Raw genomic sequence first — 23,847 nt, forward strand, 5'->3', positions numbered from 1 at the left:
CGGTAGACCCGTTTTTCTGGCAGTCTCCATGCACGCCCTGCACTTACCTGCATCCAAAACGGGCCGCGTGGGTATTCCTGGGAGGGAAGGGGCCAGCCAGGAGTGGGATTTGGGGGTTCTCCGAACTGCACAGAATCTTAGCTAGAGGTTCTCCCGAACCCCTGCGAACCCTCAGCAGCCCCACCCCTGGTGAGAATGTCTTATTTTTCATTTTTCAGCTGCAAAGATTAGACCTAAAGATGAAAGGTGGAAGGAAAAGGGAGAACGAAGAAGGAAGGATGAATACCTTCCTTGGTATTCAAAGCTCCAAGGAAGAGCCTTGGTAGTACAGTGGTCTAAGGCACCCTGTTATTAAGCTGGTTATTAAGACCAGCTGCCTGCAATTACTGCAGGGTTCGAATCTCGCCAAGGCTCAAGGTTGACTCAGCCTTCCATCCTTTCTAAGGTAGGTAAATTGAGGACCCAGTTGTGGGGGCAATAAGCTGACTTTGTATAAATATACAAAAGGATGAAGGCTATTGCTTAACGCATTGTAAGCCGCCCTGAGTCTCCAGAGAAGGGCGGCATATAAATCAAATTTAAAAAAAAAAATAGCGCTAACAAGAAAGTGATTCGGGACATCCAATTGTAACGTAATTGAGGAGAATATATGGACCTAAGGGCTCAGCTGCGGAGCCCTTGATGCTCTTTGAGCTTGGCTGTTTGCAAACAAGAGCACCAAGGACTGCAACGCAACCCAATTATAAGCTTTTAAAGCTGCAATGAAGACAGCCCCCAAACCCACTAAGGTTTAACTGATTGCTCTTTCTTTTTTGTAACCGAGGGCTAATGAAATTATCCCCTTCGAAGAGAGCTGCGGCTTGGTTTTCTTTGTTTCCCACAGCCTGTTGTTTTCTTCCCGCCGCATAGCAAGCCCCTGAATCACACTGCCCTCCTGCGTTCGTTCGCCTGTCCGTCTTGTAAGCCAAGAGAGAGAGAGACGCATCGTCAAAAGCTGGAATGGCTTCAAGCCGGCTTCTTTTAATAACCCAACTCCTCCATCGCAAAAAGCAACATTAACCCACATGTTTGCACAGAAGAGCTCTGGAACAAAGAAGCCGTGGGGAAACAGTGCCACTGCTAGGCTTGGCAGAGAAGGTGGCAAGGAAGGCACCGGCCCAAGGGCCGTTTTAAAACGGAAATTCATGCTTTCTGATGCTCTCTACACTAAAGGACTAGGGGTGGGGCTGCTGGGGGTTCGCAGGGGTTCGGGAGAACCTCTAGCTAAGATTCTGTGCAGTTCTGAGAACCCCCAAATCCCACCCCTGGCTGGCCCCGCCCACCCCACCCCGCCCCTCCCAGGAGTCCCCACGCAGCCCATTTTGGATGCAGGTAAGTGCAGGGCGCATGTGGAGGCTCAGGGAGGGTGAAAAACGGGCTTACCGGAAGTTCAGGAAGGCCGGAAACAAGCCCATTTCCGGCCTCCAGAGGACCTTTGGTGTCTGGGGAGGCCGTTTTCGCTCTCCCGAAGGCTCGAGGAAAGCCTCTGCAAAAAATGGTTTTAAAAGTAAAAAAAAAAAATGTATTCAAAAGATCCTCTCTAGGACTCTCTGGAGGCTGGGGACAGCAAAAAACATCACTTCCTGTCCAACCGAAAGTTGGAAAACGGGCTGTTTCAGGCCTCCAGAGGGCCTCCGAGGGGGTGGGGAAGGCTATTTTCGTCCTCCTCAGATGCATAGAGAGGATCTGGAGCCAGGTGAGAAAGAAAAACGGGCCTACCGGGCCATCATGTGCCAGGAGCGGAGAAGGGAGGGGGGGTTGCGCGTGCAGGGTGGGGCGCATAGAAATTATGGGTGTGGGCATGTGCGCGAACCTCCCCCACTCCCCCCTCCTGGCACGCGATGGCAAAAAGGTTAGCCATCACTGAACTAGACCATCAAAGTGAGAAACCTTTACTGATACCACCTGCAGCACAAGAACAATAAATACTTTCTTGAATCTCAAAGCAAGAAAATGGCAGGTCTATAAAATACCACTGAAAGGTTAATGCACGTCTTATGAGGGGGGGGGGAATTAAACTTTGAAAATGTTTGGATAGCCTAGCGATGAAAACAACAGCAAATCCATAGAAGACAGAACCCAATAAAAAACAAATGTCTTCACTCAAAATCTGATACTGAATCAGCATTAAGCTTCCCCAAAGGTCTTTAGCTGGGTTTTTTTTTTTTTTTTTTTGCTTTTTAATTCATCCTGAAGTTACCACTGACAGATGTTTTACATTTTCGAGACCGATACACACATATAATACCACAAGATGGAATATCCAGTATCTCTCCCTGCAAACGAAGAATTGCCAACAGCATTCCTCATTTTCAGTGGCCTAGTTTCCTGCTGCTGCTGCTTCCTCTTCTTCCTCCTCTATTTCCCCTTGTTTTAAAAATATTATGGTGCAAAAACAAAGACACGAGAAACACTTGATGGAGTGATGGAACGGATTCATTTCCCCCAAGGACAACTTCAGATGATGTGTTTGGAGCTGACAGTGGTTTAAAAAATAGGGAAGACCTCCTCCAGTTTAGCTCACGTCCTGGTGACTTGGTGTATATTTTGGGCTGGGCTGTTTTGGTTCTGATTTTGACCATCTTTTCTTTGTCTTAACTTTCCCCTTGCTACTGGAATGAAACTTACGGGATTTGGCTGGAAAAAGGATGGAAGCCCAGCTGCAAGTGAAAGGTTTTTTTGAAGCATCAATGCCTATGACAGGGGTCAGCAACATGTGGCTCTGGAGCCACATGTGGCTCTTTCACTCTTCTGCTGCGGCTCCCTGTCACTCAAAATATGTCATAACCATCAATGTATGACACCCGCTGGCACGCAATTTATTGAGCTTTTCAACCCCGGTCGGCCAACCACGGATAAATCCAAGAAAAGAAAAGTTTCAGAAGAATACAGAAGGTTGAATTCAACTACTTATGCTAGTTTTGTGGCCGCTCAAGAAATAGTCAGGCACGGGAAGGGTTTTGTGGCTCCCGGTGTTTTATTTTCTGTGGGAAACGGGTCCAAATGGCTCTTTGAGTGTTTAAGGTTGCAGACCCCTGGCCTATGCTAACCCTAGGCTCTAAAACATTAAACTATAAGACAATGTTGGGGTTTTTTTGGGAGATGCAAGAAGATAATCTAACACTTATAAGGTCTCATAAAATCCAAATTCCAGTCAATATTTTTTTTTAAAAAAACCAGAAAGCTACTAAGAGCACAAAGTTTTCCCAAAACTACCTAAACAAAACCAGTTTTGATAAAATCGTGCTGATATTCATAATTTTCTCCAACGCTGATGAAAAGAAATGAGAATCACATGGTTTCCAAGGCAGCGTTCTCAAATCAAATGGGTTGGGGGAAAAAGACATCTGGAAAGGATTTCAAGTTTCCATGGTAAACAAGGAGTTGGAAGGCAAATTTAGTTTCCCACATCTTTTAGAAGGAAGTAAAAATTTACTTTTAACATACATAAAACAGAACAACAGACATGGAAAACGTAGTACACAATTCACATTAAGTACGGTATTTAAGAAACTGGATCACTTTCAATGCTCGTGTTAACATTTAGCCAAGTTTAAAGTTTCTTATCTGTTCAATTACTGGTTACATTAGCCTCGTGTCCTTCAGATGCAATAGGACTATAGAATTCCTTGGCAACCCAGACATACATACTACAAGGGAACCTGGGTTAGATAGTAAGCAGCCACTTCACTCTGAAATCAGTTCCAATTACAATGGTATTTCAATTAATCGTTAATTGGTTCCAGGAGGAATGCTGAATACCAAAAACGATGAGTGCCAAACAAAATTTTTCCCATAAGGAATGATGTAGTGAGTCACAAGGCAGCCAACAGCGACAAGTTCTAGCTTGTGCGTTGAGTACCAAACAAACAATGAGTACCACGACAACATTTTCACATGAAAAATGCATTGGGTACCAAATTTGATCCGTTTCAAATCACTTGAGTACCAAGTTACACCTGTATTTAATCACGTGCAAAGTTGCTGTTACCCTTTGCTAATGAGAATTTTCATTACCGTTTTTAACTCTTTGGTTAAGCTGTATGTTGTCCTGATTAATTTTATTATAAGGATTTTCAGGGCTAAATCGGAGTGGTGCGGTGGACTAGAGGTGGAGTTCTCGTCTCACAATCAGGAGGCTGTTAGTTCGATCCTACATAGAGGCAGATATTTGTCTCTCTGGGCACAATGAAAATATGGTATATCTGCTGAACAAAACTCCGCATTGGCGACAAGAAGGACATCCGGCCAGCAAACACTCTGCTAGCTCCATTCAGTTGCCCAGACTCTACCCCGCAAGGGGTACAGAGCCTTGGTAGTACTAGGGTTTAAGGCACCCTGTTATTAAGCTGCTTAAGACCAGCTGCCTGCAATTACTGCAGGGTTCGAATCTCGCCAAGGCTCAAGGTTGACTCAGCCTTCCATCCTTTCTAAGGTAGGTGAAATGAGGACCCAGTTTGTGGGGGCAATAAGCTGACTTTGTATAAATATACAAAAGGATGAAGGCTATTACTGAGCACATTGTAAGCCGCCCTGAGTCTTCGGAGAAGGGCGGCATATAAATCAAATTAAAAAAAAAAAAAGGGGGATTATGGGATTGTTAAAAGAGGATGATGATTTTCAGGGCTAAAACATGCTGGAAACCTTTCTGGCTAAGGGACAGTAGAGATACAACAGTGGTTTTATCTACAGTGAACTATACAAACATATACGGGGTTAAGTACCTTTACAGTTACTGATACACGGAGATAACAAGAAGGCTTGAGGAGGAAGGAACGCTTTCTAATGGCTTCCTTTATATAGGCAGCTTCTGTCACATTCTGCTGCCTCATTCTGTTGCATCAGCTGACTCAGCTTACAACTCAGCTTACAACTGTTAACTCTTTCATACCCCTGTAATTTATCCTATCCATCCAAAGAGAGTTTTCAACTATGAAGAAGTCATGGGTTTGTGGGTATCATTAGGCTTGCTCTGAGAAGGCCTGTTTTGAGTGTGTGATAGTCACGGAAGACACAACGGAAAAAAATTAGTTCACCTACCGAGCACATTCCCCGAGGGCACTTCCTGTAATTCTTCCAGCTCTCTCCCCATTAATAAATAGAGATCCTCCAACATGCAGCAAGCTAAATGAGGCACGGATGGCAGACCTTCAGCAGGAGAACATCCCGGAGGAAGCTAATGGGGAGAAGAAAAAAAAAGAGTCACTCAAGAACTGCTGATTTCTAGGAGATTTCAGCAAAGCTTTCCCCAAAGCAAATGTCACTTACACCGAACAAACAAGGGTATTTTCTGAGTTTTTATGCCAAGAGAAATGGCGAGAGAAAGGGGAATGTTGTCAACTTTTGGTAAGCCAGAAGACCTAACAGTAGATTTTATTCTTGCTCCTGTGCAGGAGAGGAGAGGAGAGGAAATTGTGCAAGTAAAGGATACAGGCAGTCCTTGACTTACAACAGTTCGCTTAATGACTGAAAAATGGCCTTACGTCGCTTTTTTCAATGCCATTGTAACTTCGGTTACAATGGCACTGAAAAAAGCGACTTATGGCCATTTTTCACACTTATGACCTCCTTGTGGTCACGTGATTTATATCTGGCTGCTTGACAACTGACTCACATTTATGACGGTGCCTGGGTCCTGGGGTCATGTGACCACCTTTGGCAACCTCCTGATGAGCGAAGTCAATGGGAAAACCAGATTCACTTAACAACTGTGTTACCAATTTAACAACGGCAAGTGATTCATTTAACAAACGTGGCAAGAAAATTCATAAAATGGGCAAAATCCACTGAACAAAATGTTTCTTTCACTTAGCAACATAAATTTTGGGCTCAATTGTGGTCGTAAATTGAGGATTACCTGTATAACATTGATTTCTTTTTCAAGTCAGGTTCAACCCATGAGGAATATCTTGGTTATACAGGTAGTCCTCCAATTACGACCCCACAATTGAGCCCAAAATTTCTGTTGTTAAGTGAGACATTTGTTAAGTGACTTTGCCCCCATTTTATGTCCTTTCTTGCTACAGCTGTTAAGTGAACCTTTGTAGCTGACAAGTTGGTAACCCAATGAAGTGAATCGGGCTCCCGCATTGACTTTGCCCGTCAGAAGGTCGTAAAAGTGGATCACGTCATAAATATGAACTAATTGCAACCGTCATAAATATGAACTAATTGCCAAGCATCTGATTTTTGACCATGTGACCCTGGGGATCCTGCAAGGGTTGCTAAGTGTGAAAAACGGTCACTTTTTAAGTCACTTTTTTCAATCCTGTTGTAACTTGGTCACTAAATAAATTGTTGTAAGTCAAGGATTATCTGTATACATTCACTTACTTGGCAGCAACATGAATGTGCTTGGTCACTGCCTTATCTTGATGTGTTTTTTTTTTTTTTAATTTCTCAAACTATTTTACAGCCCTGGGATATTCTCGTGGTTTCTTACTGAAACCCTAATCTTGCTTAGTTCTTTGAAATCAGCTAAGATAGCTAGGTGCTGACTTGGACAGAACCCATGATGTAATATTTTAGGGGGAAAAGAGCTAAAAGGAATCTATTACATCGTCAAGAGCCTGAAGCCCCATTTTATCCCTTGCAACCTCCAAACCTCCCTTCAAAACAGGGACTTCATCTACTTTTTGAATGTTGTCCTCAACTGTCTAGGCAAAGCCTAGGCAGAGCCTTGGTAGCACACTGGACTAAAGCACTGTTATTAACATCTGCTGCTTGCAATTACTGCAAGTTCAAATCTCACCAGGCTCAAGGTTGACTCAGCCTTCCATCCTTTCAAAGGTAGGTGAAATGAGGACCCAGATTGTGGGGGCAATAAGATGACTTTGTATAAATATACAAAAGGATGAAGGCTATTGCTTAACGCATTGTAAGCCACCCTGAGTCTCCGGAGAAGGGCGGCATATAAATTAAAGCAAAAAAAAAAAAAAAAATTAAAGCAGAGTGTAGGGTGGCCCTCAGAAAGACAGTACATTTCTGATGTAGATCCAAGTCATCACAGATAGCCAGGGATGGGCTGCTGGGGGTTGGAGGAGTTCGGGAGAACCTCTAGTTAAGATTCTGTGCAGTTCGGAGAACCCCTAAATCCCACTCCTCGCTGGCCCCGCCTGCCCCACCATGCCTCTCCCAGGAGTCCCCATGTGGCCCGTTTTGGATGCAGGTAAGTTCAGGACACGTGCGGAGGCTCGGGGAGGGCAAAAACCTGGCCTACTGGAAGTTCGGGAAGGCTGGAAACAGGCCGGTTTCCGGCCTCCAGAGAGTCTCTGGAGCCCGGGGAGGTTGTCTTCGCCCTCCCGGAGGCTCGAAAAAAGCCTCCGGAGCCTAGGGAGGGCAAAAATGCCCCCCCACCCACCCCCGCAATGGTGCAGGAGGCCGACTAGGCCACGCCACCATGGCCACGCCCACCCAGCAACCGGGCAGAGAACCCCTTGGTAAAATTTTTGAAATCCACTCCTGCAAATAGCATGGATTCCTACTTCAGCCACTCTTCAAAAGGTAGGAAAAAATGGAGGTCATCCTAATAGGGAAAGTTTAGGTATATACATAACATCTCAGCAGTTTATTTATTTATTTATTTTATTTGTTTAAATTTCTATACCGCCCTTCTCCAAATAGGACTCAGGGCGGTGCACAGCCTAAGTAAAAACAAAACATACAAAATTTAAAAAACAGTATTAAAATAATTAGATATTCTGGCCGTAAATTAAAACAACCCAATTTAAAACCAATTTAAAATTTAGCTCAAGCCAGCCCAGCTAGTTGAAATAAATAAGTTTTCAGGGCCCGACGAAAAATCCGGAGGTCTGTTATTATACGTAACTCCGGGGGAAGGTTATTCCAGAGGGTGGGCGCCGTCACAGAGAAGGCTCTCCCCCTGGGGGTCGCCAGCCGACATTGTCTGGCGGACGGCACCCTGAGGAGGCCCACTCTGTGCGAGCGTACTGGCCGGTGGGAGGCTATTGGTGGCAGTAGGCGGTCTCGTAAGTACCCCGGCCCTAAGCCATGGAGCGCTTTAAAGGTGGTCACCAACACCTTGAAGCGCACCCGGAAGACTACCGGGAGCCAGTGCAGCTCGCGCAGGAGAGGTGTCACATGGGAGCGCCTCGTCGCCCCCATAATCCCCCGCGCGGCTGCATTCTGGACCAGCTGGAGCCTCCGGGTGCACCCCAGGGGGAGCCCCATGTAGAGAGCGTTGCAGTAGTCCAGGCGGGAAGTGACTAGTGCCTGAGTGACTGTGCGTAGAGAGTCCCGATCTAGAAAGGGGCGCAACTGGCGTATCAGGCGAACCTGATAAAAAGCCCCCCTGGCCACGGCCGTCAAATGGTCTTCTAAAGACAGCCGTGCGTCCAGGAGGACGCCCAAGTTGCGAGCCCTCTCCGTGGGGGCGAGTGATTCGCCCCCAATAGCCAGCGATGGCGTCAGCTGGCTATATCGGGACGCTGGAAGCCACAGCCACTCGGTCTTGGAGGGGTTGAGTCGGAGCCTGTTTCTCCCCATCCAGGCCCGCACGGCCTCCAGGCACTGGGACATCACTTCAAGGGCATCGTTGGGGTGGCCTGGGGTGGAGATGTACAGCTGGGTGTCATCAGCGTACTGATGGAACTCCACCCCGAAGCCACGGATGATCTCACCCAGTGGCTTTACATAAATGTTGAACAGAAGGGGCGAGAGGACCGACCCTTGTGGCACCCCACAAGCAAGGTGCCTCGGGGTCGACCGCTGCCCCCCCGTCAACACAGATTGCGACCGGTCAGAGAGGTAGGAGGAGAACCACCGCAGAACGGTGCCCCCCACCCCCAACCCCGCCAACCGGTGCAACATGATACCATGGTCGATGGTATCAAAAGCCGCTGAGAGGTCTAACAGGACCAGGATAGAGGAGCAACCCCTATCCCGAGCCCTCCAGAGATCATCCACCAACGCGACCAATGCCGTTTCCGTGCTGTGCCCAGGTCGGAAGCCGGACTGGAGCGGGTCTAGATAGACAGTTTCATCCAGGTACCAGGGAAGCTGTTGTGCTACCACACTCTCAACAACCTTCGCAACAAAGCGAAGGTTGGAGACTGGACGATAGTTAGCCAAAACAGCCGGATCCAGAGAGGGCTTCTTGAGGAGGGGCCTCACAACCGCTTCTTTCAAAGCGGCCGGCAGGACCCCCTCACTCAAAGAAGCGTTAACAATCTTCTGGAGCCAGCCTCGTGTCACCTCCCGGGAAGCCAGTACCAACCAGGAGGGACACGGGTCCAATAAACATGTGGTCGCATTCAGCCGTCCCAGGACCCTGTCCATGTCCTCGGGAGCCACAGGATCGAACTCCCCCCAGATAACACTCTCAAGACCTGCCTCAGTCATCCCATCCGGACATACCCAGTCAGAGGCCAGCCCTTCCCGAATCTGAGCGATTTTGTCATACAGATACTGCACAAAGTCCTCAGCTCGGCCCTGCAAGGGGTCATCCCGCGCTTCCAGATGGAGGAGGGAGCGGGTCACCCTAAACAGGGCGGCTGGGCGATTATCTGATGACGCGATAAGAGCGGCAAAATAGCTAGATTTTGCCGCTTTTATTGCCACTAGGTAGGTCTTAATATGAGACCTCACCAGTGTTCGGTCGGATTCGGAGCGGCTGGTCCTCCAACTACTCTCCAGGCGTCTTTTCCGGCGCTTCATCTCCCTAAGCTCCTCGGAGAACCAAGGAGCTAGGTGAGTTCGGTGCCGGGTCAGAGGCCGCAAAGGCACGACACGGTCCAAGGCCCCGGCAGCCGCACTATCCCAGGCGGCCACCAGGTCCTCAGCCGAGTCGTGAGTCAGAGTCTCAGGAAATGGCCCAAGCTCCATCTGGAACCTATCAGGGTCCATCAGGCGCCTGGGGCGGAACCACCTGGTCGGTCCCGCCTCCCTGCGGCGGGGTGCAGCGGTTAGAAAGTCCAGTCGAAGGAGCGAGTGGTCAGACCATGACAAGGGTTCGATGACTATATCCCCTGTATCAAGGCCACTCGACCACTGACCAGAGACAAAAACTAAGTCCAGAGTGTGTCCACCCATGTGAGTGGGGTCATGAATTAACTGAGTAAGGTCCATGGCCGTCATGGAAGCCATGAACTCCCGAGCCACCTCAGACGTTTCGCCGACAGATGGCAGGTTGAAATCCCCCATGACTAGAAGTCTGGGGGTACCAACCGCCACCTCAGCTATGACGTTGAGCAGCTCAAGCAGGGCCGTTGCCACGCGGCAGGGAGCCAGGTACGTGATCAACAAGCCCATCTGTACTCCACGACCCCATCTCACAAAAAGGGACTCACATCCGGCTATCTGTGGAACAGTGGTCTCCCTCGGATCAAGACTTTCCTTTATAATAACCGCCACCCCCCCACCCCTGCCCTGAGCTCTCGGCTGATGGAATGCTCGGAAACCTGGTGGGCACATATCCACGAGGGGAACCCCCCCCTCATGGCCCAACCAGGTCTCCGTAATACCTGCCAGGTCCGCTCCCCCCTCCTGAATAAGATCGCAAATGAGGGGGGCTTTATTTACCACGGACCTGGCATTGCACGACAGCAGCCGAAGGCTCGGGCCCTGAGAGTCTGAACTGCTTGGGATACGAGAAGGGCTATGGGGACCGGGGCGCGCCACCGCTCGAAGATAGCGAGTGCGCGCCCCCACCACATGATGCGGCCCCCTGCTCCCGCCGTATCTGCCCCTCCCACTCAACACATTGATAGAAAAGCCCTCGACAGAATGGACTCTAATGTCCCCCTTACCCCCGGAATCTGCACCCTCCGTGGCCCCACTAATAGCTGGGCCGGACCCCTCCCCCCGTGGGTTAACCCCCAAACCCACACAACCCTCCCACCCCTTAAAATCCCTTAAAAATCTATCAAAAAGTTTCCCTAAAAAACCCCTCAATCCCCTTTTTGCAGCATGCCACCTCTCGGGGTGCCAAAGCCCGTCATAAAGGTAGGCCCTTGATAAAGTAGAGGGCCACACCTGCGAGAGGGGGGAGTCTCGCAGAATAAGAAGTTCTGTTGGTGAATACATCTAATCAATCAGTTAATTAATTAAGCTGGGGGAAGTCCACGGCCTGGGGGTAATCCAGATAGTCCAAGGTCTGGGGAGGGACATTCAGTCAATTCCAAGTCAATAAAGTCAATAAATCCAATAAATCCCACTGCTCTCTCACAGCAGTGGATGGAGTCTTAAGCCACTTTGAGGCCAGATGTTAACACCAGCTGCCCTCTCACGAAAGCTGGGAAGGGCCAGAAACCGCAGTCATCGTCCGGCTCCATACAAGGCTTGAAATCTGAGATATCTCACTCACGAATCAGGAGGCAAATCAGGGGGCTGTAGATGTCCATGGGAGGCAAATATCATCCTATTGTTCAGAGGAACCTCCAGATAATAAGTGGCCTCACAGAGGCTAACAAACCACGTGGGGCATAAGAGCTTGGCCTCAGGTCTTTTCCAACCATCAGAACCAGCAATGTTTTTAGCTCGCCCCCATCCACATAAGGGAGGGGGGGGGGAAAACCTCTGGGAGAGCCAAGAAGAGGCTCCCTCCAAGTAAGCCTCCCATCTAAGTTGTAATAGCAGTTCCAAAGAAACTGACATTACTAGTATATTGTGGTCAGAGGCTCCTCGCGCTCCCGAGCAAGTTCCTCCTCCTTTTCGCCCCCTCTGGTGCCATCCCTCACAGCCGCTCGTCCCAGTATTGTAGCAAGTGCCAGCCCGACGATCCCAGCTCTCGAAAAAATCTCCATCCATCGCTGGGAAGCCCCTGCCGTCCCCTCGGAGCTCCGGGGAGAAACTGCATCACCGACGCCGCCACCGCCCACTCCACCGGTCCGGCAGCTGCGGGGAGACGCCGAAGCCGCTCTCCCTGCTCGTAAAACTGCAGCGCAGCCGCCTCCATCTCCTCCCGACCATCGCGTTCTGGAAAGCTGCCAGCTCTCAAAAAGACAGCATCCGATTGGTGGGAAGCTCCCCTCGCCAGACATGGGGCAAAATTCGCTGGTCCGGCCCCCGAAAACCCCCAAAAGCCGGGGAATCTCCCCCAGGTATCACCGCCGCTCAGCAGGGAGCGGCCATCTTGGACATGCGCTTACCTTGTGACAAGTTTACCTTGTGCAGTGACTCTGTGGGATCATATTTCGGTCCAAGGACAAAGAGCTTCTGCCCCTTTTTCACAACACCGCTGAAGACCCTCGCAAAAGCAATGAAGGCTTCCTTGGCTTCAGTCTCTTCTCTCTCAGTAGTCACGATGTTGGTCTCCGATTGAATAGTGGACAGCTGGTTATCCCCTGATGGAGGGAGGAATAATATTCCATGTTGGAAATTGGAAAAGTGACACTGTTGTTTTTTTTTTGTTTTTTTGTTTGCATGTCAGTGAATGGGTGTCGGAAATGTTATATATATGTTTGGAAAAAGGCAGTGGTTCCTATTAATTGGAGGATGCAGCTTTGTCTGTTATTATGGCAGAAATTTTGTGATATCTTACAATAATCACTTGTATTGTTTATGTCGCAAAGGTGCTTTTTCAGGAGGCAACTGGACTTTCTTGTTTTTTCTTTTGAAGACGTTTTGCTTCTCATCCAAGAAGCTTCTTCAGCTCTGATAGTGGGGAATGGAAGGATTGCCCACCGTCCTGTAAGAGCTGAAGAAGCTGAAGAAGCTTCTTGGATGAGAAGTGAAAGTCCAGTTGCCTCCTGAAAAAGCACCTTTGGGACAACCATGACGTGGATGACTGAGAGTCTTTACAGATTCATATTGTTTATATTATAGTAGTGAGTTCACTAGTAAACCAGTAACAACTGGTAAGTATAAAATAAATACGTATAAACCTGGTTTTTTCCCCCTTCTTGGTATGTATTTTTAAACTGTTATGCTTTTTAGTAAGATTAAATATTGTTCAATTAAAAATAAAAATATTATAATAAAACTTTCGGTGGGGGGGACTGATTTAAGCCTGTGTAGTCCATCCACAACAGGATGGTCATTGCAAAAATGTATTTCTATAATTTCCAAGGTACCAGCATCCAGATCAATAAAGAGAAGCAAATTTGGTACAGGACCAGTTACATGCTAGTGCCTAAATTTAATTGCAGGCACAATCGTGTGAAGCCAACTAGATTTCTCTTTCCTCCTGGGTGCTGCAAATGAATTTGACGGTGTTCGCTCACAGGTAGGTATCCAGGGAGGTTCAACGTGAGGAACAAAAACTACAAAATTATTGGCAAGCGCCATGGAACCATCTGCTCTGTAAAACAAAAAAGGCTTATTTCTCACAACCGCTTCAAAGGCCTGCTGGAGAGAAAACAGGCTACTCAAATTTACTTCTAGCAGTAAACTGCCGTGCGCCAGTTTTGGCTGTTGACACGCTATCACGATGTATTTATATATGCTGCAATGTTCCCAAAGCTAGTTGGATCATAGTGAGAACCTAGGACTAGCAGAGAACTGCTGCCAGCCGTCTCTAAGACATTGTTTGGCCATTTCCAGATGTGTGGGCTTGAAATCCAATGCAGAGGTTGACTTTGTTTCATACCTACTGCCAGAGCGCCCTCTACTGTTACCATTTATCTCCTAGATCCGTGATGACAAACCTATGGCACACGTGCCACAGGTGGGCATGCGAGCGTTGTCCTAGCTCAGCTCCAGCAAGCATGCGTGCGCCGGCCAGCTGATTTTCGGCCTCCTGGGCTCACTGGAAGTTGGGAAACAGGCCATTTCCGGCCTCCGGAGGGCCTCCGGGGAGGGTGGAAGGCTGTTTTCGCCCTCCCCAGGCTCCTAGAAAGCCTCTGGAGCCTGGGGAGGGTGAACAACGGGCCTTCCGGTCCCACCAGAAGTCGGGAAATGGGCCATTTCCGGTCTCCGGGGTGTGGGTGGGGTGGGGAAGGCTGTTTTCACCCTCCCTAGGCTCCAAGAAAGGGCAAAAAATGGGCCACGTGCCAAAAGTGGGGGGAGCGCGAGGAGGGGTCGCGCACGCATGCACAGGGGGTGCACTAAATTATGGGTGTGGACACACGTGCGCGCGACCCCCCGCCGCTTTTGGCACGCGAGGGCAAAAAGGTTAGCCATCACTGTCCTAGATCAAGTGATGGGGAACTAAGGCCCTTTTCTGACCTGTGGACTGCAACTCCCAGAATTCCACAAGTCATGAAGGATTCCCACACCTCTGTCCTAGATGAACAATTTAATCCTGATCTCCTATTTCTTTCTTTCTTTTTTTCAAGAAATAAAACTAAGGAGAAATTTCCTGACGGTTAGAACGATTAATCAGTGGAACAACTTGCCTCCAGAGGTTGTGAATGCTCCAACACTGGAAGTTTTTAAGAGGAGGTTGGATAACCATTTGCCTGAAGAGGTGTAGGGTTTCCTGCCTAAGCAGGGGGTTGGACTAGAAGACCTCCAAGGTCCCTTCCAACTCTGTTATTCTATGTGCTTCTTACTTTGATTCTCTCTTGCCTCTAAAGTTGGCTCCATCAAACTTCCTCCAATTCCCTCAGTTGCCGACTCTTGAGTGGCCGCTAACTTTTCAGCACGCCGTTGCCTCGCACGCTCACGTCTTTCCGCTATCTCTTCTTGTGACAAAGGCCTGTGTACCATTGGGGACAATATGAGAGTTTTGAAAGGCAGCTTTAGCTTCCTAGTTGCAGATCTGCATGCTAACAAGGACAGTTGGAGAAACAAAATCATGAATGAGCGGCCAACTGATAGTAACTTGAATAAAGCTAGTGGTTTAACCGCTATAGATGCTAACTTATATCAGTTCGTAACAGTTACTACTACCTTGTTTCCCCGAAAATAAGACATCCCCTGATAATAAGCCCAATCGGGCTTTTGAGCGCATGCGCTTAAAATAAGCCTTCCCCTGAAAATAAGCCTTCCCCAAAAATATTTAAATGCAGAGCTGGAAATCAGGTAAGATGGCAAGAGGAGCCCCATCTTGCTCCACGCACCCCAAGATAATAAAACCTCCCCGAAAATAAGTCCAAGTGCTTATTTTGGGGTTCAAAAAAATATAAAAGGGTCTTATTTTCGGGAAAACACGGTATTAATTCTGAAAACCTAATCATTTTGGCTAGCAGCCAGTATGAAACAAATAGATGAAATCTGAAATATTTTAAAAATATTTTTTAATTCACCAGTCGCAGAGAATTTTGTTCTTCCCTTACAACATCAGTCATACATATAATTACTTTAGAATGTTGACACCTCTCTGGAAGGGAGACATTAAAAAAATATCTAAGGACTAGACAGGGAAGTCAGAAGACGGTGAGAATTAACCTGCAAAAATTTAACATTTTCAGGCCCAGTGATTCAAAAGTGAGTAAGAGACGAGGATGATAAATATGTAGAGCTTTCAGAAGGCCCTGATAATCAAAAGTATCAAATCAAGTATCTCTGTGTGTGTTGTTTGTATGTAATGTTAGTATATTGTATTAGTAACTTTAAAATTAGTAGACTACATGTAAATAGGAATAATAACGTAATAAAGTGTGGATAATGGATTTGGCAATAGCAAGGGATAGTAAAAGGGAAGAGAAAGAATTGGAGAGGGTCACGAAGTAGGAAAATCGAAGCTGAAAGATTACAGTGTGGCATAAACCAGGCATGAATGTCCTAGTGCAGTGTTTCTCAACCTTGGAAGCTTGAAGATGGGTGGACTTCAACTCCCAGAATCCTCCAGCCAGCGCTGCTGGCTGGGGGATTCTGGGAGTTGAAGTCCACCCATCTTCAAGCTACCAAGATTGAGAAACACTGTCCTAGTGGTTATTGGTGCGCTGGACGCCACACCAAAATAACTTGGACGGCACTTAGAAAATCTGCGCATTGGCAAAATTTCCATCTGTCAATTACAAAACACATACAATGCGCTTGGATCTGCATATATAAACTACACCAATACATTACGACGCCTTAAGTCCGTGATGACGAACCTATGGAAGTGGCACGCAGAGCTATCTCTCCGGGCACGCCAGCCGTCTCCCGTTTCTCTTCCAGGTTCTGGCACACGCATGCACGCCAGCTGCTCTTCGCACACATGTGCATGCCAGAAACCGGAAGGTCAGCTTCTTGGTGCGCGCATGCACGCCAGGGAACCGTTCTTCCAGTTTCCGGAGTGTGCTCCCATTTCGGCACGCGGTGCCAAAAAGGTTCGCCAACACAGCCTTAGGTTCTTGGGAAGAACTAGATGCAATACCAACTAGAGAACTGACAGCTGTGACTTCACATTGCTGTGCACGGATAATAATATATCAATATTAGTAGCTAGTGAGGAAATACCAAGCTGTTATTAAAACAGCAGTTATTAAAGCCATTATTTTACATGCTAGAGTTGCCTTAATGGAAACAATTTAAAACTTCTGCAAAATGTGATAAATTCCAATAAAACTTTCACAGCGTATAATGATTTAAAGTGGTGCTTACAGTTGCAATATTAACTATTTTAAAGGCAATTTTTATCATACTCCGGCTGAAGCCTACTTAAGAGGAAACGCTTCAGCTTTATGAACTGATAAATTGCTTGCAGGAGAGAAGTCCTTGAAATGCATTCCCCGGTTTAAAGATGTAAATTCCATTTAAATACCTGAGATACTTGACACTGATTTGTTTGAAAAGGCACATAAGTAGGAGGGTTGGTAGAAATTCAGATTTTGTTCCTTTAACAGATAAACAGCACTGATGTATGCTGATCTTAATGGATGAGACCAGGATTCAGGATGAATCCTTTATGAAGAAGTAAGTAAAGTGTTTTATAACAGTGGTCACCAACTGGTGGTCGGTGAACCACTGGTGGTCTGCGAGAAAATTTTGGTGGTCCGCAGAAAAATTATTTGCATTTTTTTATATTGCACGAAATCAAGGGTCCTCGAACTACGGCCCCTGGGCCAGATACGTGCAATGAATGTTTGTGTTGCTGCAGAGAGTCTCCCCCTTCGGGGTCTTTTTATGCGGGTTGAAGGGGGGGCAGAAATTCCAGCTTGGGGTCTGCTTCAGCCTCCTAGTGCGGGGCTTTGGGTGAAGGCTGGAGGGAAGCGCCGCTGGTGGCGAAGAGCCAAAGGGCCTTGTTCCAGTGGGACTGCATCATGGCCTGGAACTGGCTGACCATCTCAGCCCGCTGAGCCTCCAGGCGCTGGTACCTGGCTTTGCACTCCTGCAAGTCTTCCCTCTGCTTGGAAAGCCTATGCTCCTAGTCCTGAGTGAGGTGCTTCTGCTGAGCCTCCTTCTCGGTCAGATCCAATTTGAACTGAGCCAGCTGTTTTGCCAACTCTTTCTCATGGTGGCTGCTTAGCTCCAACAACTGCTTCCTGCTTCCTTCGGAATGACCAGAAAAGCAACAAATCTCATTTTCTGCTTCAAGACTTTAATTGTCCTTATTTGAGCTCTAAGATATGTAGGTATGTGTACAGAAACAAATTCAAACCGATGCAGAAAGAGTTCAACTGTGGAAGTTTAAAACCATTAAGGCATTAAAATAAAATTCTTACTTTGTTGGCAAAACTTCATTAATTAATCTCCACAAACCATCTGCAGCCACAAGAATATATGGCCAGAAAGATACTTGATTTGACACCACAAAATTTCCACCTTTATTCATAAAAACACAATAGTCCCACCTCCTACCGCTAATTCACCAAACTGGAAGAGAAAGTTAAAAAAACTGTCACTTTGGAAAGTTTCAAGAGCTGCTTAATCCACAGTTGATTGCCACCATCTAGTGGTCAAAAGTGTCCTCTAGTCAGAAAGGATTGCAGCCTTTTGTTACCATACATCTTTTAACTCTTTTTAAAAGCTCCCTACGCAAAATTCGAGCGACACGGTGGCTCAGTGGCTAAGACGCTGAGCTTGTCGATCGAAAGGTCGGCAGCTCAGCGGTTCGAATCCCTAGTGCCACGTAACGGGGTGAGCTCCCGTTCCTTGTCCCAGCTTCTGCCAACCTAGCAGTTCGAAAGCATGTAAAAAATGCAAGTAGAAAAATAGGGACCATCTTTGGTGGGAAGGTAACAGTGTTCTGTGCACCTTTGGCGTTTAGTCATGGCAGCCACATGACCATAGAGACGTCTTTGGACAGCACTGGCTCTTCGGCTTTGAAACGGAGATGAGCATCGCCCCCTAAAGTCGGGAACGACTAGCACATATGTGCGAGAGGAACCTTTACCTTAGGTAAAATTCACAAGACTCCTCTCATGGGGTCCAATTATTTTGAAGAGCAAGAAACCATAGAACGGAAGCTGGAGAGTTCATTTTCACGAACAAATGCTGCTTAAGTCCTTCTCATGATGAACAACACAAAGGTATCTCAAGAAGAGTTTTTTTCAATTTTTTTTTACAAAAGATGTCCCCTTGAAAGCAGGGTTGTGATGCTATTTAGATCTCAAGCCAGAAAGGCATTTTGGTGTCAGCACAAACATGCAAACCATATCTAGTCACAATTCCTTACGCCGATTGTGTCTTTTCCTGGGCTCATAGGGCTCTCTTGTATTGACACACTAGGCTACGTTATAAAGGTAGCCTTTCACTTGCAACCACCATGGAGCCCAAAATGTTATGTTGCTAAGTGAGAAATTTGTTAAGTGAGTTTTCTTGCCACATTTGTTAAGTGAATCACTGCAGTTGTTTAAATGAGTCACACGGTGGTTACGTGAAATCTGGCTTCCCTGTTGATTTTGCTTGTCGGAAAGTCACAAAGGGTGAACACAAGACCTCAAGATACTGCAACCGTCGTAAATGGGGAGATGACCAGGCTGAGCCTGAGGGAGGGGTCAAATACATCATCAGTCATGATGATGTCACCGTGCACTATCTAAGCCTATCCCATCTTGAATGCCTTTCTATTCTTAACTCCCGCTCATTTCCTTTGGCCGTTAGTAGCTCAGATTCTTGTAGAGAGCTGAATTTATTAACAATAAATCCTTGCGCACATTTGAACTGCCTGAATCTCCTGATTTCCCTGGTGCTTGACAAGACTACCTGTCATGTGATTTCCTTCTGGTGTGGGTGCATTAATTCAGCAATTCTTCCTTGTAAAGTCACAGTTTACGATTTAGATAGATAAGTAAATCCAGCCACCTACATTAAGAAAACCAAGGTTCCCCTAACTATAATTAAACTAAACATTAGAATCTAAAAGTCCTGGTTATATAGAGAAACCACCTGAATGTGCTATACACTTTGATATGTTAACTAGCCTTCATTATATGACCAAAAGTCAGTCCTTAATTCATAGACAAATGTTACAAGTGTGACATACTGCAGGAGTCTGTGCCATATTTACTACCCAGCTTAAAAAAAAATAACTGCTTTACTTGTCAGATAAGGAAAAATAAGCTCAGCCACGTCTCAAATAAAAAACAATTGAAACTGCAAATTATGGTTTAGCAACTACCAGCACTGGAGCAGACAAGAGATCAAATGGGAGAACTGTTCTCACCTTGTTTTGTTCTGTGGTAATGTCTTGGCGTCAACTGCAAACATTTTGGATATAAACACAACGACTGGGGCAGTTTCTTCACTGCTGCATTTCATAAACGCTAAGCAAACATGAAACAAAACAGTTATATTCAGTGGTGAAATCCAATTTTTTTTACTACCGGTTCTGTGGGCATGGCTTGGTGGGCGTGGCAGGGGAAGGATACTGCAAAATCCCCATTCCCTCTCCACTCCTGGGAGAAGGATATTGCAAAATCTCCATTCCCATCCCATTCTGGGGCCAGCCAGAGGTGGTATTTGCCAGTTCTCTGAACTGCTCAAAATTTCTGCTACCGGTTCTCCAGAACCTGTCAGAACCTGCTGGATTTCACCCCTGTTTATATTTCTTTGTAAGGTCTGAACGAAAAAACCTCTGGTTTTATATGTAGATGCCAATTTTTTATTAAATCCAAATGAAGGTTATAGTTCATTTAGTTTAGTTTACTTTATTGTCACTGCATCTCGTACAACGAAATTAAATGCCATCTTCAGTGTTGCATTATACATAAAAAATAAAACAAAAACACACACTCTTCACATTCTATACAATTGAATTGAAAACCCCTGATATTGCATTAATATTGCACTATACAGTAGAATTCAATATAGTTACTGCTCTGGGACAGAAGCTGTTTTTCAGCCTATTTGTCCTTGTTTTTATTATCCTGTACCATTGGCCACATGATAATAGTTCAAAAAAAAGGGGTGCCCAGGATGAGATGGATCTTTAAGAATGTTTTGAACTTTCTATGTTAAATGACAGAATAGTGCAGTTAGGGATACTAATTGTCCTTTAACAAGGCTATTTTTTTCTTTTATTTCTATCCAAACTGCCTCCTTTACCTCCTTTCAGCTTGCTAGTGTTTACTCACCCTCTTTTAAATCTTGTGATTCTTGTGGCAGAGAATCAAACGTTTTGGCTCCAATACATAGTAGCTTTTCCACTCTCTCAGCAGTGATATCAAGAGGACTAGGCAGTTTATCACAAACCATGGCTAATCAGTGTGTTAAGGATATACAGGGATGTAATCTGAGATTTCAGCAATAGTGAAAAGGAAGAAGAGGATGTGGACTATTCAGTAAGAGCAAGAGATCCTCTCTGCAATTTTTTTTTTTCAAAGTTCATACTTACCCATCAAATTCTAACATAATTCACAACTGAACAGCTCTGCAGAAACAGCTCTGCAGCATAAATATGCTTTATTAAAATAAAATAAATTTCCTTGTTTTGACCCTTTTGTGACTCCTTTTATTGGGTTTTTTTTTCCTTATAAAAGATCCAAACATTTATAAGAAACCACGGATATCTTCTAAGTATAAAATAAATCACTAAGTAATCCTACTATGTTCTAGAAAGGAATTTGAAAAACACCAAAAAGCCCAGGAATGACTTAAGCGATTTAAGGCAAGCGAGCAGCGACAGGTTACGCCTTTCATTTTACGAGACAATACAGTATCAGTTTGCTGTGTAATTTTTCTTAAAGGATACAGAGAACTGCATCTGATATTGGTAGCCATTGACTACAAATGGCATTAAGCTGAACCTTTGGGTCTGTGTGGCGTAATTCACGAGCGGCAATTTTTAATCCGAGAGAGGAGATTATTTTCTCTATTTTCTCTTTGTCTCTGTGCAGGGGGAGAAAAAAAAAAGATACAAGATATTTACTTCTCACCAAATCCAGGAAGTAAAACAAAAAGGAACTTCTACATTCACTGGCCTGTTACACTTATTAATGTGACACTGGAGATGCTAGATCAACCCGCCAACTCAGGCCTCATCTTAATTATAATCCCCCCCCCCCCACGATGGAAATAGCCAAAGGTATCAAACCAACATATTCACTGACAATCAGTAAGAAAATTCACTTGTCCCTTGGATGATGCAGAGTAGGCATGGAATACTTCCAACCAAGGAAATGCTATTCAAGGATTTATCTCTTACCTCTTGGTCACGGCCTCGTAGAGACTCCATATATTTTCCAGCACTAGTTGCACAAACAGAGGCTTTTTCCCTTTCAGCTAGAAAGAGAATGCCAGGTTAGACAAAAGACACAAAGCAGCCTTTATAATAACACCAGGAATTATAATGCCGTATATATCATACGTACCAACGCACACCATCTAGCAATAGCAATAGCATTTAGACTTTTATACTGCTTCACAGTGCTTTACAGCCCTCTCTAAGCGGTTGGCAGAGTCAGCAATCTGGGTCCTCATTTTACCCACCTCGGAAGGATGGAAGGCTGAGTCAACCTTGAGCCTGGTTGATTCGAACTGCCAAATTGCAGGCAGCCGGCAGTCAGCAGAAGTAGCCTGCAGTACTGCACTCTAACCACTGCGCCACCAAGGCTCTTATCTACATCAGGGGTCCCTAGCCAAATGGGTCGTGGCCTGTTCGAAACCGCGAGGGATGGGCAAGTGCGCATGTGCACGAAGCTCCACTCGCGCGAGTGGAAGGCACTTGAGTGGAGGGCACTTGGGCTCATGCACGAAGTTCCACTCACACGAGCAAAGGGTGCTTGCGGGGGAAGCTCCATTTGCACGAATGGAGCACTTTCCGCTCGTGGGGGGAGCTTCATGCATGAACACAAGACCCCTCCGCTTGCACGTGAAGCTCCATTCGCATGAGCGGAAGGCACGCACGCCCGCCACTCTCACCAATGGAGCTGTGTGCACATGTGTGCGCCTGCCGCTCACACGCCCCCCCCCCCGTGTCGGGCTGGACTGCCAGGGTGCCAAGATTGGGGACTGTTGATCTACTTGAATCTTACACATCTAGATAAAACCCACCCTCTAATCCCATTCCTCTGTTAAATATGTGTCATTCACTATATCAGGGTTCCGACGGATGCCCTAATTAAATCATGAGCCTCGAGCTAAGCTTTAAAAGAAATCCAGTTATTTATTAGGAGCGCCATGTTCACAAGTTCCAAGTGAAGCCAACTCTGACCCCACGTAATTTACGGCCCGGGCATGACCCTGTTTCCCCCTTCCCCCCAGGGTGTGTCATCAGTCACATTTGCCAACAGAGCAATTTCACAGGTTGTAGAGATCACTCCCCTCCAGCCGCTGTGGAAAACCTTGGCAGACAGCCTTGAGAGAGAGATGTCTGGAATGTGTTTTTGTTTTTGGCTGCCGTGCTGCTTTGCTGTTTTCCCATCCCCCTTGCCTATGGCAACTAGAGAGCAGGCCAGGCATGCTTTGCGAGTTGACACACTAAGCCTTTACGGGGGACAAATAACTTGTAGAGGGCTTTCCCCTTATGACTGTAACCTGTATCCCCTCCATACAAAATGTGGAGCCTACAATGAGCTGGACAGGACCCCAGTTTTCCTAAGTTATGGCAATAAAACATTATGGTTGGATTTTATGCATGAGACAAAAATGAGATGGTAAAGTGAAAGACTGGACTAAGCAACATCAGATTTAGGAGAATCAAGAGTTCAAATATTTCTCCATTTGAAAATCACCCTGAAAGGGGGGGGGGAGTCAGCCATAAAGATGGGTTCTTTCCTTTGCCGATGTAAAGCTTTGATTTATGGTGCTGAATGTATTTCTCCCAATACCAGCAATTAAATATCTGATACTGCAGTTTCTGGTAGTGCTATTAATTAACAGTTGCTGCTCACCCATGCATTGAATTCAGGTGTGTTTCTGATTGGCAAAGGGGCAAGAAAGGGACAATGATGCCCACACCATTTCCCCAAAAAGTGAGAACAAGAGTCCTGTTTCACACCTGCGATGCCCACATTCTTACCTGATCGACTTTCATAATCCTCTTAGCTTTCATATTTAAATAATAATCTCCCCAGAGAGTCTTCAACAATATTGATGGTTTGATTCCCATCTTCTGGCTGTACAGCTTAGCAAAGTGTTCAATCCTGGGAAACAAAACACAAAAGAAATCATGGGAGAAATCCATTTAAATAAACCGTCTTCATAACAAGGCATGTCTGTCCACCTGCATAGTAATCAGCTATACACTTCTTCTCTAAGGTGACTGAAAAATAGCTTACAACTACTTTACAGAGAACTCACATAATGTAAGTGTGTAAGATTACACCAGGGGTCAGCAACCTGTGGCTCTGGAGCCACATGTGGCTCTTTCATCCCTCTGCTGTGTCTCCCTGTCACCGGTCGATGCTATAATTTTGAGAGGAGCTTCCGGTTGGGGGGGAGTTGAGGGGGAGAAGCACGGTGCACCAGTAGGAGGGGCAGATTTTCCGGTCAGCTCCACAATTGATAGGGCTTTTGGTTAGGACAGGTAGAGGAAAAAGAACGCCGTGCTAGAAGACGACTCTATGGTGGGGGGAACCAGATTTCTGGTAGGCTCCA

General features: G+C 46.3%; 1 protein-coding gene across 2 annotated transcripts in view; it reads right to left on the bottom strand.

The window, feature by feature from the left end:
• The window catches only part of EFL1 (elongation factor like GTPase 1), a 69,538-nt gene that overhangs the window by 36,104 nt on the left and 9,587 nt on the right, over positions 1-23,847 (bottom strand). For both annotated transcript variants that reach the window (XM_034434634.2, XM_034434635.3), the window contains exons 8-15: positions 23,270-23,393; positions 21,455-21,531; positions 21,002-21,138; positions 20,385-20,507; positions 19,475-19,574; positions 14,490-14,635; positions 12,163-12,341; positions 5,080-5,215 (exon numbers count right to left, since the gene is read on the bottom strand). In XM_034434634.2, the coding sequence (XP_034290525.2) occupies positions 5,080-5,215; positions 12,163-12,341; positions 14,490-14,635; positions 19,475-19,574; positions 20,385-20,507; positions 21,002-21,138; positions 21,455-21,531; positions 23,270-23,393 (1,022 nt within the window). The remainder of the gene's footprint in view (positions 1-5,079; positions 5,216-12,162; positions 12,342-14,489; positions 14,636-19,474; positions 19,575-20,384; positions 20,508-21,001; positions 21,139-21,454; positions 21,532-23,269; positions 23,394-23,847) is intronic.

Source organism: Pantherophis guttatus, chromosome 13, assembly GCF_059756535.1.
Source record: "Pantherophis guttatus breed Tessera chromosome 13, ASM5975653v1, whole genome shotgun sequence".
Classification (NCBI taxonomy): Eukaryota; Metazoa; Chordata; class Lepidosauria; order Squamata; family Colubridae; genus Pantherophis; species Pantherophis guttatus.